Here is a 15,748-nt window from a genome sequence, read left to right as displayed (position 1 = left end):
AGCGAAAAAATACCACCTATCAAGCACCCATAGGCAGCAAATAAAGTACTTCCAGTGCTACAATTCTACTTCACTGTAGAAGATGTTGTACAATGACATTCAGGAGATTGTATTTTTTGTACAATGGTTTAGAGTTCACCTCATCATAAATAAAAAAAGAACTATTTTGTACTGTCACAGTTGGAGGTAGAGATTGGCCGGAGGACAGCTCATTCTGTCAGACAGATGCTGACAACTCAGCCACTTGTGCGCAGTAACAGCGCATCATCCAGTTGCTCCCCGCTGCTCGTATACGAAGAGTCCCCGCAGCTTCGCCTGATAGCTGGAGCGGCGCTACGGCTTCAACACAGACACAACAGGCAGAATAATGAGCTGCTCTCCTCACGGAGCCCAGCAGATGGTAGATGGCTAATCAACACTGTTTGAAACGCACGTACTGCAAAAATCCACAGGACACACAAAACACTTTAAGTCCAAAAGTGCAGCATGCAGCAGTGAGAAGACTGACCAACAATCAAAAACACATCTTCAAGTATTTCAATGTAAAAGCCCTCGAGTGGCTTTACTGTGTGATTTGCCGGCACAAGCACGCACCATCAACCGCCTCTTGACACACTGCGTCCATTAGAAAGCAACAGGAACAGACAGTTTTCTGGAATAACTGCAGATGAGTGCTAACCTCCTGAACTCGGAGCTGGCTTTCACTCACTCTGCCTTTAAGATTGGGGGGTAACTTCGCTTGCCGGGCACACATGTCAAATATTTCCATTTTCAAGACCGATTAGACTATTTAGAAATGTCCTCATCTGACACATAGATCGTTTAGAAATTAGTGTCCAACTTTGGGGTTTTGTTTTTTGCACTTTAGTATGCTGTATATTTAAGACTCTATTTTTCAGTTTATTGAAACTCAAAAACTAAAATTTGTAATTTAAAATAAGCCTTTTACTGACTTGCACGCCATCTTTAGGTCTCCCCACAAGGCTTAAAGCTCAGGCTAGGCCCTTCTGGATAGTCATGACTTTGCATTGTCCTGGCAGTATGTCTTGGGTCAGTGTTGTGCCAAAGGTGAATCAGTGTTACAGTTGCAGGTCTGTGTAAGCAGAAAAAAGAGACCTGCGACTTTCTAAAAGAGCTTGCTGTTTTCAGTTCAGTGGCACACTGTGTGACTTTTACAGAAATGGAAACAATCAATAAAATAACTACCACAGCCCATCTCCTCACCAACCTTGTCACTCTCGTACAGGGCAGAGTTTCCACAGCTGCTCCAGTTATTTGACCATTTACCATTTAAACACAGAGGAAGGCACTATTGCCATTTTTTTCCTTCAGCAGACAGTGGCAGAGAGAAATGAACTGTGAGAGTGAGGTTTTACAGGTGCACACAAGCAGTCCTCTGAATAACCATCTTTAGCAACAATAACTTGAAGTAATCATTTTCTGTATGACTTGTTTCTCACATTATTGTGGAGGAATTGTGCCCCTTCGCCCTTACAGCATCGCTTCAGTTCATTGAGGTATGTGGCCATTTGTTGATGCGCATTCAGATCAGATTGAGGTCTGAACCAAAGCAACACCTTGATTCTTTTCTTTTTCAGTCATTCTGTTGTGGATTTGCTGCTGTGTTTAGGATCATTGTACTGTTGCATGACCTGGTTTTGGACAAGCTTTTGACTCTGGAACAGAGGAGTTTATGGTCAACTCAATGATCAACAATATGCTTGACAGGTGGTATGAGGGCCTTACACTGATATGGTTTTCAGAGGTCAAGTAGTTCCAGAGGTCTTGAGATTTATTCAGATGCAGCTTTGCAAACTAAAGCTGTGCTGCCAGGTTCTTTTTAGAGAGAAGCAGCTTTCTCCTGGAAGCCCTTCCAAACAAGACATACTTGTTCAGTCTTTTTCTAATTGTGCTGTCATGAACTTTAACATTAAACATGCTAACTGAGGCCTGCACATTCTGAGATGTAGCTCCTGGTTATTTTGCAGTTTCTCTGAGCACTGAGCAGTCTGACCCGACACGTGCTGATGACCAATTAACTGCTAGAATTTCTAAATTCTGGTCAAAAACATGCTTTAACACTATAATTATGGGTTATTGCTAATATACTGGTGTGCAAAGTTATATTAATTTAATTGTAATTGAAGTGTTTAAAGTGAAGGCTCTGAAGCGACCCATTAGCGTATCGCTCTACTCTATTGCACCCAGCGTGTTGAAGGGTCGAGGTTAGAAATTGCAGCCAGATATGATTTCCGTGCATCATGCTTGCCAGCTATGTGGCCGCACAAACAGACACGCACATTTGCCCATTAATGCCTCTGGTCACAGTCAGTGAGACAAGTGAGCAGCTTCAGCCACCCGTATCAGTCCAGCTGCTCATAACCATGTTACCAATTAGCCCTGGTCTCTCTCTGCCTGCAGTCAGGAGAGTGGTTATACGGTACGGAGGGGCTCAGTGAACCACTCACGAGTTAATGAGGGGTGCGTGTACACGGGAGAGAGAAGCAGACAGCTCAACTGGTGAGCAGAGACAGCGCTTCTTATATATTTGAAGACTTTAGCAAGTTACGATACAGTAAATGTTTAAAATGATCCTGTGTGTACGGCACCTGTGTGTATTTACTTTGCTTGTGCACCTACTGTCTCTGCACAGTTTGTCTCACAGCAAAGCAAATCAATAGCGAAGGCAGTGAGTACATATAGAAAAACAGCAGGCACATCAATAAGCTGATGCATTGCTGCAGAGGTAAGGATTTTCACAACAGCATGTATGGAGTCGTATGCTGGGTTCATAAGATATTAATCTCCCTGTGTTATCTCGCCCCAATAGGAAAGACACGATATCTGCAATCGCTTCAGACTTCTGACCGAACCAGAAATAAAAGGCGCTGATGCTCCGACCAGCTTTGCTGATAATGACCTCCTTTCAGCAACCGCTAACTTTTCACTTCATAGAGTTGTCTGTGTATCTGTGCGAAAAATGTAACAGGATCCAGTCCAGCGTAACACATCAATCAATACACGTGGCATTTGGAAATAATCAACATAACAAAGTAAGGAAAAAAAAAATCTCCCATCACAATATTTCAAAACACTGTGACATTTAGTTACAGCAATTCTTCCACCTATGACAAATGCAGCTATAATGACAGCAGAGCGCCATTTCTATCACAAATGCATCTCCCACAGGTCCTGTGGGCTAGTGCAATTGCAGAATACATATGATTTGACAAACAGGAGCAGCAGCTTCCTTCCAGGATGGCAGTTTCTGTAAACAGACAGTCGAACATTCAATTACGAGTCAAAGAGCTTTTCCGCAATCCTGATCAATAGACAATCAAAGACTGCTGGACGTTTGCCTTCTTCACCGTAAAAATATATAAATTAAAAATTTAAAAAATTAAAACAGCTCAGGTTGAAACGGTTGCCACCATTAAAGTGGTATGTCAATATTTCTGGATGCATAACACCGACCTGACTAAGATCAGATCGATGTTTATTGTGCTACACGGTGGACAACAGAGCCGTCAAAACAGCTGCCACAGCTGTTTAAAACGCCCATTCAACAAAGCCACTGCAACAAGGTGAGCATTAGTAGTGCACTTACTGAGGGTGAGCCTCAAAGCTACTCAACGCTGTAAGAAGCTGTACTGAACATTTACCAATATGAGATGGCCTTTATCTGTCTGAATTTATTAGATGAATGCATTTCCACCTCAGAGCTGTGAAACTTATGTACTGTATTACATAAAGTACATATTTATTCAATGCTGTGGTTTGTAAAGGTGGCGAGCAACAATTTTCAGACAGGCTGTGATTTTTAAATGATGCTTAGTTGCTGATAGTACTGTAATCTGATGTGATCTGCTGCTGCTGTAGCCCAACCCAGTATCATGGCAAAGCATGTAATAGACACGCCAGTCCATCGTGTCCATTTCATGCTTTGCCTCGCCAAAGCATGAAATGGACACCGATGCAGAAATTGCATTACCAGCAGGAGGAGAAAATATATTTAAAGCCAAGAAGTCGCTTGTGGGCAAGGAAGGTATGAAGTACTTTCCAGGGTCCTTAATCGCCAGACACGATTAAGCAATATGACTAACATGTTTTTACATGTACAATTGTGTTAATAATGTCTGTTTAAATGCTTTGCCGTGATTATTTTCATGAAGGTTGCTCGTACTGCAGGCTTGTTATAGCGGCACGATCTCAAGGTTTAACATGTTGTACATTCTGAGATACTTTTCTGCATACCTTGGTTGTAATGAGTCTTTTTTTAGTTGCTATAGCTTTCCTATCAGCTTCAAGCAGTGTGGCCATTTTTCTTTAACCTCTGACCTCTGACTAGGCATTTCCACACAGAGATTTACCGCTCACTGGACATTTTCCCTTTTTCAGACCAGTCGCTGTAAACCCTAGAGATGACTTTGTGGGAAAAATCTCAGCAGATCAGCAGTTTCTGAAATAAATAAACCATAAAACGTTCAAAATCACATTTTTCCTTATTTTCAGGCTCAATTTGAACCTTAACAGGTCTTTTTGGCCTCATCTACATGACTAAATGCATTGAATTGCTGCCATGTGAATGACTGGTTAGATATTTGATATACGACCAGTAGAATATGTATATATAATAAAATGAGGGTATAAACCAGTAAGGACTTGTTTCAGAATAACTAAGTTATTGTCGTTTCTGTTAGGATCATCAGCATGAGCTTCTATGTTGTATACATTTATTTAGTTAAGAGCATTAAGAGCATATATTTTAAAATAGAGCTGCTCTCTCATACAGCCCACTGTTATTAAAGTGTCTCAGCTCTGATTGCTTTAACTGTGCAGAGTGCTTTATCCCTGTTTAAAACGCTCAACGCTTCACCCACCTACTCAACCACAGAACAGAGAGCTCCACTCTATTCACTTACATAAAAATGCATGACAATTATCACCACAGTTTCCAGAAAACAAACCCTACAGAGATATATAGAATCTAACCTTAGATGCATGGTTTCTTTTCCCGGGTGTTCAACGTGTTTCAGAATATAGCAAACTGTAGGAGTTTGCGGGAGATGTTGAGTTTTCTGGAAAGCTCTTAACAAGTGAAAAAGTGCATCTGTGTATAAGTGGAAATCTTGACCTTTAGCAGCATTTCAGATGCAGGCTGGCTCTCTGCATTAGGCCATCTCCTTCTGTTAGTCTGTGTGTGAAGAGCACGCATGCATGCCTTACAGCTGATAACAATAAAAGCTGCATCAATAAATTAGAACTGCAGCCATTTCCACCCTCTTCTCTACAGACACACATCTAAATAAACCCATTCCCATACTGGCATCTCTCAAAAGACAGAAAACCCCAAGAGAGAGGACGCAACAAGAATTTTTCCCGATCTATTTGTTGCTATTTCCATTCTGTTTCGAGACAAAGGGGCTGTAAAAAGAAGGCATCTTTTAAGGTCAAGCTCCCTTTACCCCCCTACCACTCTCTCTCTCTCTCTAATCCTCTCTCCCTCCCACTTTCCCTTTGTCTAAGCATCTCTTTGTCTCTCTGCTCGCTGCTGAAGTGTGAAATGGATCTTTCCTGATCTTTGAGCACCTGGTTTCCAAGGGAACCAAGAGAGCTGTTTGAGTCAGATTTGCAGTGAAGATGGTGCTCGCTGGTACAGTACAGCAGGGACTAATATTACCGCTGACTGCCATGTGGGAAACAAGGGGCTTGAGAAATTAACCTAGGATTTAGGGGAAAAAAGGAAACAAGGGAATGTAGATGTTTGAAACTCAATGTATCCTTTCACTGTAATGTAGTCGCTGTCTCGGGACAGTAAAACTTCAGAGTGAAGCAGTAGCCTTTGGACATAGGGGGAAACTTTTCCTCTGGAACAGCATCAATAAATCATGGCCATTCACGAGTGAGATTAAGAATTCATGCCAGCTGGCTTTTGGCTCATGAATAGTAGGGCACCAGCCTCAATGTGCCCGTCCAGCCTTTGTCCTTTTTGAACTGCAACTCAACTGAAACAAAGGAAAACAACAGGCTGTTTAGATGACATACAGTAACCTGGCTGTGGATGTGATAAGAGAACAGGAGTTAGGCCACTTCTTTAGTATTTAGAACCGGGGCACATAAGTCAGCACACGTAATCAAAACATTAAGAAGAAGCGCACTCAGTCATGGCCAAAGATAACCAGAGTACTTTTTATACCTCTGAAAACATGATAGCAGTTTTGAGGTAAAGTAGGAAGTTGCAAAAAAATTACAATCATATAATCAGACTAGATACTCATTTGCAACAGTTTTAATACCAACAGTGGCATCTTTGCCTCTTCCAGCTGACACAAAACTTCACACACTGCTCTTCCCCTCGCTGCCAGCCGAACAATAGCACGAAAAACGTGCTGAAGCATCTTAAAAAGCCCAAATCCCTGTCCTCATCAATAAAGCTCCTGTTTCAACAGCAGTACTGAAGTATTAATCGGTCTGTAACGTCAATAAACCGCGTTAACTTAACAGCACACCACAATTATTTGTGTCTAAACTGTTCTCCTAAAGCCCCAGATTGAAGCTGACAAAAGTCTACCCACAAGTAGACAGACAGCAGCAGCCAAAATTAACAACTCTATTTGATCAGCAACAATAATATGCTGCCAAGTCACCAGAAGCAAAGGAAATAAACAGGGCTGTAGCCAAATACATTTGCACCAACCAGTATGGTTATCGGAATCCAGTTTGAAATTCTGGCATCGTGACAATCCTACTCACGAGAATCAAACTGTGGGAGCTATTCTATATAACACAGACAATCAAAGTAGGTGAATTAAAGTAAAAAGGAAGCATGAACTTACATTGAGAGTAAAGTTACTGTATAGAAAAGGAGTGAAGCAAGAGTCTTGGACCGCAATACTCTGAAAACATCTCTCTGTTTGTGCATGACTTTGTGATCCAAAACACTGAAAACATGGAAAATTCTCCTAATTTAACTTTATTATTTGATGTTTATAAAGACAGCAGAGCTGATTAGAGTCCTGGTGTGAAACAGGCCTGTGCAGTCAAAAAATTATTGTCAAATTAATTACTAGCAACTGGAAAAGCTTTTGAATTGTAATAAATTGGTCCTTAGATGTGAAATTAATGATAAGTAGGGCTACGTTACATCTCTGTTAGGAAAATTCTTTGCAATAAAGTCTTTGGGTCGTTTCTCTCGCAGCCACAATTTAACATGTTAAAACTTTTGTATCGTTTCGGTCGCCTTTTGTCGGCACTACAGAAGAATAAAAAAACTCAGCTGGTTAAACTGACAAGCTCTGCTGCACCTTATTCTCTTTTCAGCTTTGTAGACAGCTTTAGCGTTTGTGCTTCTTCACTGATGAGAATCTAATAATATGACTAAGCTACTGTAGCAGAGCTGCAAAAACTTAGCAAACGTCTCCATCTGTAAGATGACCCTCAGCTCGCAAGGCGCTCCAATCCCCAGAGAATGTTTTCAGCAAACGTCCCTGGCTGCTTCACTGATTAATGCTCACCATCTCAGTGCTAACTTTGTCTTTCTACCATTTGGTGCTGATGAACTGATGGTGTACAGCTGGGTGCAGCTGCAGCGTAACTCAAAAGTGGGGGGAGAGTATAACAAACCATAAAATGAGAGAATTTAAAACCGCAAAAAAAACAACATAAAAAGGTTAAATGCCTTTATAGAGATGAGGGAAAAGATCATTGGAGCCATTCTTAGTATAAAAACTTGGACCTGTACAGCTCTGGACCAAAAACCTTTGACCAACTTATTTTCTGTGAGTGGCAGTGGTCGTCGTTGCGATGGCATGGCAGTAGTATTAGCGACACCAATGATATACTGGAGTGGTAAGTGAGAAGAAGACAAGTGCACTGAGTGGTTCTTTCACAACAAGTCAAAACTATATTAAATGATTTATGCTGCTGGCTTTTATGCCATTATCTGTGTTCACCTGGGGATAAATTATTCAGTAACGGATGAGGTACTTTTATTCTTCCGTGGTCTAGACACTTCAGTCTTTGCAGGCAACAGCACTGTGTATGTTGACCGTCTTAAATTATATTACACCCAGCCAGCCACTCATTTAGAAGTAACGTAAGGGCCGCACTTATCTTATTATGAGTGGCAGTCCAGATAAACGATTCTTATCTTTAAGACTCTTTATCTTGCACATAAAGTCAGAAACATGGCTTAAAAACACACATGTTCTGAGATGAAATGCTGTGCAACTATACTCCAAGTTAAACCCCCCAAAAAGCAAATTACGTATCCATCGACTCATCTACAGCTTACAGTAGGCACTAAACAGCAACATTACAGAGAAGTCTTCTCTACTTGACAATCAAAACTGTTGCAGAGATTCAGCAAAAATTACGTAAACAGTGCAAAGTGTGCCAAACAATTTAAAAATAAGGTTCCAGCATTTCTGTTTCTTGTATTTTGGCATAAGAACAACAAGTTTACCTCATTATTTTTGCTCATTTGTGCACTAGTTCTCTCTCCAGGTGGATTTTCTTTCTTGTGAAAATAGAAATGAGACTGAGAAACTTCACCATCTATGAATGTGACAGGTAAATGTGAAGGGAGGCCACAAAGTCAAGTTCATCCTACAGTCCTGGCAGACCCCACATCAGGCCTTCTACACATCCTAGTGTGTGTTATTTAAGACCCCAGGCACACTGGCCTAGAGACCAGCCAAAGATCATTTGGTAAACACCAGTCACAAAGGAAAAGTTGCTCCTTTCTAACTGGAAGTTGTTTGAAGTTGGACGCAGTCGTGAAACTGGTAGCAGATTGCTGCGGTCACCAATAGTCTGCACGGAAGACACGATTTACCTACAAACACTCGCAAACTACTCAGCAAGCAGCAGAGAAACTGAAAAGTGCAAAACAAACTGGAAACACAGACAGTTCCCCTTCAAAGTAAAAGTTGTGCTTTAGCTCTGCAACCAAAACAGTTCAAATGGCTTAATTTTGAATTTTGAAAGCCGTCTCCGTTTCTGATTTGCGTCACACTCAGTGTTTAGTTTACCACCAACCATTTGCCATCCGGTCATCGACAGGTGCCTAAACCAGTGCTACTCAGGCCTAAGCTGCTTTAGCATGTCGCTGCTTTGTAGTCTCGCTTCTCCTCATTTTGCTGCTTTTGATTTACTTGAAGTCACTGAAGCCTTCTGTGGCCTTTATAAAGACCTTGTTGCTACACTGCCAGCTTCTTCCTCACTACATGCACACTAGAGATCCCAGAAATGAGCCAAATTTTGAAAAATGATTGCAGGCAATGATTTAATTCAATTTTATTATAGCACTAAATCACAACAACAGTCGCCTCAAAGCACTTTTATTGTAACATTACAGAGAAAACACCAACAATCATCGGACCCCTTATGAACAAACACTTGGCGACAGTGGGGAGAAAAAACCCTCCTTTTTAACAGGAAGAAATATCCAGCAGAACCAGGCTCAGGGACAGGTGGCCATCTGCTGTGACCAGTTGGGAGTGAGCGGGAAACTTTAATGTTTCCCCAGAACTAAAAACTACATCAAGGTAAAGAGGCTTACAGTGTTGCTATGATTGAAGGTGCACTGATTTCCTGGGTGACCCATCCTCATGTTAATAGTCTGGAAAAAAAATTCACAAGACAGATGGGGAGGAAATCCAGTCTGCAAAGAATAAATAATTTCTGTACGCCTCAACGATAAGAAGACGCCTTGGGACAAAGTGGGAAATGGGCGTTGTTTTCAGGCGCACAGAAAAAAAACAAAAACAGAGATATAAAAAAAGTATATTCTCGTCTGCGTGTGCCTCTTCATTTGTTTTTGTTGGAATGGATAACAGAAACTGGGGAGGAGATGAGAAAAGTAAAAATGATAAAGCATTAAAACTCCCCGACTCTATCCACTAGGGACGAGGGGAAGATGGAGGTTAAGATGGGTTTTTTGAGAGGACTCAAATCGCTGCCTGCCTCTGAACAAAACTGGCTCGGCTATCTTTCAATCATCAGAAGAACTGTTGCACACAACAGCATGACTGAAGTGGAATCACTGGAGAACAGATCAGCTGGAAGTGCCCCTTGCTGTTTTTAAAATCCCCCTTTTTCAAATTGAATGCTTTCTCTCTAAATATGCTCCTGAAAATTAAATCCATTTTCAGTTAAGAGGAAAAAGGGGACAGCTCGTCTTCTTTCAGAATAATTACCTGCAGAAAAATAAGGACCTAATATGATAAGGAATCAGGAAAAAATAAAATCTGCAGCATTGAAATTTCATTTGATGACGCTTGTGTACCCATTTAATTCACCTGGTAACAGGTTCTCTTTTTTCCCCTGCACTTCACCTTTGATCCCCCCCCCCCACCCCCCTGTCTGAATGGGTACTTGTGGTTTAAATTACAGCCCTGCTACCTTGAACAAGACAATAACCAATAGCATTGAACAACAGCAAGTACAGTAATGGAGGAGGCATGAAACAAAAAAAATATTGTGCAGTGGCAAATTTGTGCGGCGCCTTCAAACCATCATGATAATCAATGATGCGAGAGTGTTGCAGTGGTGCTCAACAAAAGAGAGCAATAATCACGGCGTGTCAGATAAAGAGCATGTAGGTACATTTCCTGGGCGTGTAACAACTTTCCTAATGAAGGCAGCTTTTGTTTTTTTGTTTTTTTTAAAGAGAGAGAAAAAGTTTCCCTTTATTCCCCTATACAAGTTTTATTAAGTCTGTATGGATGCAGTGCACAGCCTGCATTACAGACAGTGTTCAAATCTCAGATGTGTTTGCTCCCTGCACGCTACTTCCTCTGCTATGACATCTTTATCTCTCTGCCTCTGTCTCCGCACCATTAAAGAGCAGACACAAAGGCGGGCATTCGCATTTGAAGCTGATATTTCCAACGAGCAAGGTCACTGTTGGAGCTACACAGTCAGCGTTATATTTTCCAAGCTTCCCATCCAAGCAGGAAGTATGCTGCCTGCTGTTGTCTCGTGCAAAGTGTTTTGCACAGAGAAACAAAGCAAGTCGAGGCCGGTCGCATATAGAAATCGCTGGATGGGAATAAAGACATACCGCTCCTTTCTTCAACAAAAGTGAAACGTTTGCGCTTGTGCGTGTGATAGCTGTGTATTATGTGAGTTGCAGTGATGTGCAGATGAGCCCATGTGCCTTTCGCTTTCCGAGCTCTCCTTTTTTCACGTCTGAGGCCCGACTTCCTCTCAACCTTCAAAAGAGCTCACAAGCTCTCTCTGTCTCTTTCTTCTTTAAAAAAAAATTGATCTGATTTCACGGTTAAAGATCTGCTGTACCGCTGTCGACTCCGCACTCTCACTGCACTGGAGAGACGAGAAAAGAAACTTCATGCAAGTTGAGGCACAGGAAGCAGTCAGATGAGTTCCACTTTTACAGATGCTACACTTCATTACGCGCTGACCAGTCAGCAGTCACAGTGAATAACCCTCATCACCTCAGTGAAATTAACCTTTATTATGAGTCTTGTGTATTCAGTGCTGCATTTGAGCCAAAAAAAAAAAACAATGAACAGCTGTTATGCAACTAGTTTTATTGTCGACATGTTTCTGCTCCATAGGCCAAACGAGCTGATTTTGGTGAAGCACTTTTCAACCTAAATTATGCCATCAATGCCAGAAGCTCAGTTATGTAAACTCACAAGTAGTGTGTGTGTGTGTTTGTGCCATTACATCACCTCACAGTGTTCCCTATAGCCTCATACTGAGCACAATTTAATCTGAATTAGTTAACAGAACACAGAGCAATTAACGCCCACTCTCTGGCATTCTGTTTCTTTCCATTTTTTTCTCCGGCACACACAGTTGCTCACATGCAAAATGCATGATTTTGTCAACTGAACACCCCCCTCTACAGACACACACACAAACACAACCAAACATTCCTAAAAACTCTGTGCTGTCACCAGAAGCTGTCAAACTGTTAATGAAAACAGGACACCAACAGGTTCCATTATAGAAGCTACACCTGTGGGCTGAGGTTTCAATAGGAGCTCATTCAATATTTAGGCAGAAGTTTAGAAGGAGGCAGCATACATTCAAACTGCAGCACTCAAAAGCTTTTCCAGCTGTTGATTCGTGAGTCAAACACACAGAAACACACATACACGCAGACAGATAACATGCAATCTAATAGAAAGCCAGGCTGTTTCGAATATGTTTCTTTGATTTTCGTGAAGAAAAAAAAATAACTGTTTGCGCCTCCGCTGCTTCCGAAAGATAAGGAGCGGAACAATTAGGAGTCAGCTCCCCTGAAGACCTACCTGATCCTGCTGCTGATGCTGAGCCACTTTCCCCGGCCCGTTAGCGGCGTCTTTTGCCGAAGTCATGACGCCAAATCAAGAAGAAAAAGGGGAGAGAAGAGCCGCGCACACGTCCGCTGCTGACAGGTGCAGAAAAAATGAAGCGGAGAAAAGAGGGGGAGCACACCGAGAGAGAGAGAGAGAGAGAGGGAGAGGGAGAGAGGGAGAATGCGCGTAAAGTGTTCGAGGCTATCCACGAGTGATTTGCTAGAATAACGCAGAGATACCGTGGGTGCAGACGGCGCAAAGTTCAGCAGCTGACGTGCAGAAATCTGTGGACCGCTGCCATGTGGGAGGTTCGGTTTACCTCGGAGCGGGAGTGGTGTCATCCACGACAGCTGGATGTGCTTAAAAAATGTAAAAAAGAAAAAAAAGAAAAAGAAAAAACCTACATGATTCTTTTCAGTTAATTAGACTCGGCGCTACTTGCGGGTCTCTTATTTGAAGAAATTGTCAATTTAGAGGAAATGTCAGGTTAACCAAAATAAAAACCAAAAAAGGTCAAATTGACTTCTTTGCAGAACTTAGCACCACCAGGCTGGACCTCTCTGCAGTGGAAACGGAAACAACCGAGCTATGCCGCCAGCTGCTGTGCCAAAAAGTGATTTCCGGTATTTGCCAACATATAATTGTCGGTATTTATCGGGATGTAAATGATTAATTGGATTAAAATCTGTGAAACGTGTCAAAATATATCTCTCGTGAATGACATCAAGTCATTTTAAGGCAGAAAGAACATTTCTGTCAGAGGTAGAAGCTGCAATCAGTTTTTTAATATCTTTTATTTATGCATGTAAAACTCTCGATGACATTTTGCAAGAGAGATCGGGCCAAGAAGGCAGCAGAAATTGCAGTAAACAAAAAATAAATAAATATATGTGTGTGTGTGTGTGTGTGTGTGTGTGTGTGTGTGTGTGTGTGTGTGTGTGTGTGTGTGTGTATTTTAAGTGGCCAAAAAGGGCTGGATTTATTAAAATGTGGACATCAACAACATAATCCCCCCTCCCCCTGCAAAACAGGTCATTTCTGTATTTTAACCCCTTTGTGAATCCGGTTGACTGCAGACTATTTATTCGTATAAGGAAATGTATTAGACAATAAAAACACACAAAAACACTGCACTGCTCCTTTTCTTTCCTTGCAGAATGTAGAGGGGAGCTCAAGGTTTTGTCCTTCCACCTGGGCCTATATTTAGTCTTACCAGACTCCTCTGTGCTCAGCTCTGAGCTTGCAGCAACTGATAATATGGAGACCTGTCAGCTTGTATCACATCACTGCGGGCACTCATTATTACTGGCAAGTCCATTATACAGGAAATGGAAACAAGAATCAATGTGAGAAGAACAAAATACTTTCAGTTATAAGCGTGGACTCTTTTCAGATAGGATTGGTGTTCCTATCTTACTAAAGCTTGAATACACTCATGGCTGTTAATGCTATCTACATTGCAGTTTAGGGAATGGATTTGCATAGAGCGTCTATAGCCATAAAAATCATATTCGCTCCAGTGTACTGCCACCGCTGCTGTACTGTCTGCCAATAAAACAAAGGCTTGCTGCTGGCCTCGCTCTTGAGAAGCAGTGTTATATCGTCCTCCCACATCGAGCAGAAATAGTCTCGGTTCCTGACAAAACATTGTTTATACTGTAACTTTCTCACCGTGCGCCACATCTCTGCGAGCACACACAATCCACATTCTTGTTAGCACAGCTTGTCTGCCTATTTGTGCCGCACACATGAAAACACACACAGCCGCGCACACGCACGCACGCAGGGCGCTCTCGTGCTGGAGAGACAGTTTCTTCTGAAGTCATGCACAGTCTGTGCAGGCCTCTTGGCCTTTTGAACCGATCATCTGCTGGGGGGAAAGGAACTGAACAATCCCAGTAAAAGAGAAACACACACCAAAAAAGTCAGCGATACGAGTCACTGACACAGCCTGCGTACGAGAATGAGGGAAAGATTCTCTAGTTGATATAATGTTTTCATCAGCGGACTTGTTGCAGCCCTAAGGGCTAATTATTGCTTGTTTACAAGCGAGGAAATGGCATGTTATCTTTCTGCAATCTGTGCATCAATACATTAACAAGAATGAGCAGAGCAAACTCTAAAGATCAAGGTAAACATGCAAAGTTTCAAAAGCATATAAAATCATAATATTAATACTTATTGTCGACTGCTTTTGCTAAGGTAACCATTAAGAAATACACCATGCATTCAGGGATATTCTACACTTAGATCTGTTTTGCTTACTTGGAAATTTGGGGAATTTGGGAATTTGTATGTTGGCTGTGAGATCAGGAAAAAATGCAACAGTACTGATTACACTTGAAGGAGTCTCGTGCTCAGCTGGAGAATTTCTTCAGATCTTTGGACTAAAATCTTCAAGGATTCACTTAATCCAAATATCTGGGCCCTGAGAATCATCATATTCACTGTTAAAAATCATGCTGTGTATGAGGTACCACAACAGAAATAACTATGAGGTTTAATACTTCACAAATAATTATTTCCGCATGCCAAATGATGGCACTGAGCGCACTGGGCGTTCTTCTTCTTCTTCACTCACTATGCATTTACACGCCACTCTGCATTTAATCATTAGTTATTATTAATGTCATGTGCTCTTCCACAGCGTGTCTTTTATCCTGCCTTGGCAGATGGCTGCCCCTACCTGAGACTGGTTCTTGAGAGATTTCTTCCTGTTTAAAGGGAGTTTTTCCTTCCCACTGTCGCCAAGTGTTTGCTCAAAGGGGGTTGTTTGATTATTGGGGGTTTTTCTCTGTTATTAGGTCTTTATCTTACCTTAAAGCATCTTAAAGGGAATGTTGTTGTGATATCTTAGATCTGTCTGCTGGTCACAGTTTACTCCTCTGTGTATTTCAAGAGTTTCGACTATAAGCTGGGATCACCGATAACTATTGTATTTATCAACAAAATTAATTCCTTGGTCATGTTTACTTAAATCTTCTACACAGTGAGGGTTGTTTTTTTTGAGTAAGCTCAGATCTGTGCATCACTGTGTCAGTAAAAACCATCCAGTCTGCAGCAACAGAAAAATTTAAAGCAGATAAATGGACCAGCTATAGAGAATGTAAAATGCTACCTGCCCAAAGTGAAGATGGAAAAATGGAAGAAATTAAACACGCTGAAGCAAGTGTAGAGACAAAGTGGATGGACACAATGATAAATTTTCACAGTGCTGCAAAATGAAGCTCAGATCTTTCTGGCTGGATGATGGGACTAAACACAGATAGTACCAAACACAGCATTTTGGTCCTGCTGTCATCGCACAGCGCCTCACACGGCCCGAGGGAGCCGCACAACCAGCTCACTGCCAAGAATGGTTTCAGCACCACGGCCGTGGACAGCTCCACTGACACAAGAGCGGAAAGCCTGTTTACGATTTAATCCTCAGTGTGTGA

General features: G+C 41.8%; 1 protein-coding gene across 5 annotated transcripts in view; it reads right to left on the bottom strand.

Annotated features, from left to right (window-relative positions):
- LOC146687691 (A-type potassium channel modulatory protein DPP6-like) overlaps positions 1–15,748 on the bottom strand; it is a 99,900-nt gene that overhangs the window by 36,136 nt on the left and 48,016 nt on the right. Inside the window, exon 1 of one of the 5 annotated variants that reach the window (XM_085438628.1) lies at positions 12,285–12,534. The exons of the other annotated variants lie outside the window; for them this stretch is intronic. Within the exon in view, the coding sequence (XP_085294754.1) occupies positions 12,285–12,350 (66 nt within the window). The 5' untranslated portion in view covers positions 12,351–12,534. Of the gene's footprint in view, positions 1–12,284; positions 12,535–15,748 lie in introns of those variants that run through there. 5 annotated transcript variants of the gene reach the window in all.

This window comes from Copadichromis virginalis, linkage group LG18, assembly GCF_057382275.1.
Source record: "Copadichromis virginalis isolate Kocher_CV1m ecotype Utaka linkage group LG18, C_Virginalis_male_GT1.1, whole genome shotgun sequence".
In the NCBI taxonomy this organism is placed as follows: Eukaryota; Metazoa; Chordata; class Actinopteri; order Cichliformes; family Cichlidae; genus Copadichromis; species Copadichromis virginalis.
This window is presented reverse-complemented; position numbering and strand designations above follow the sequence as displayed.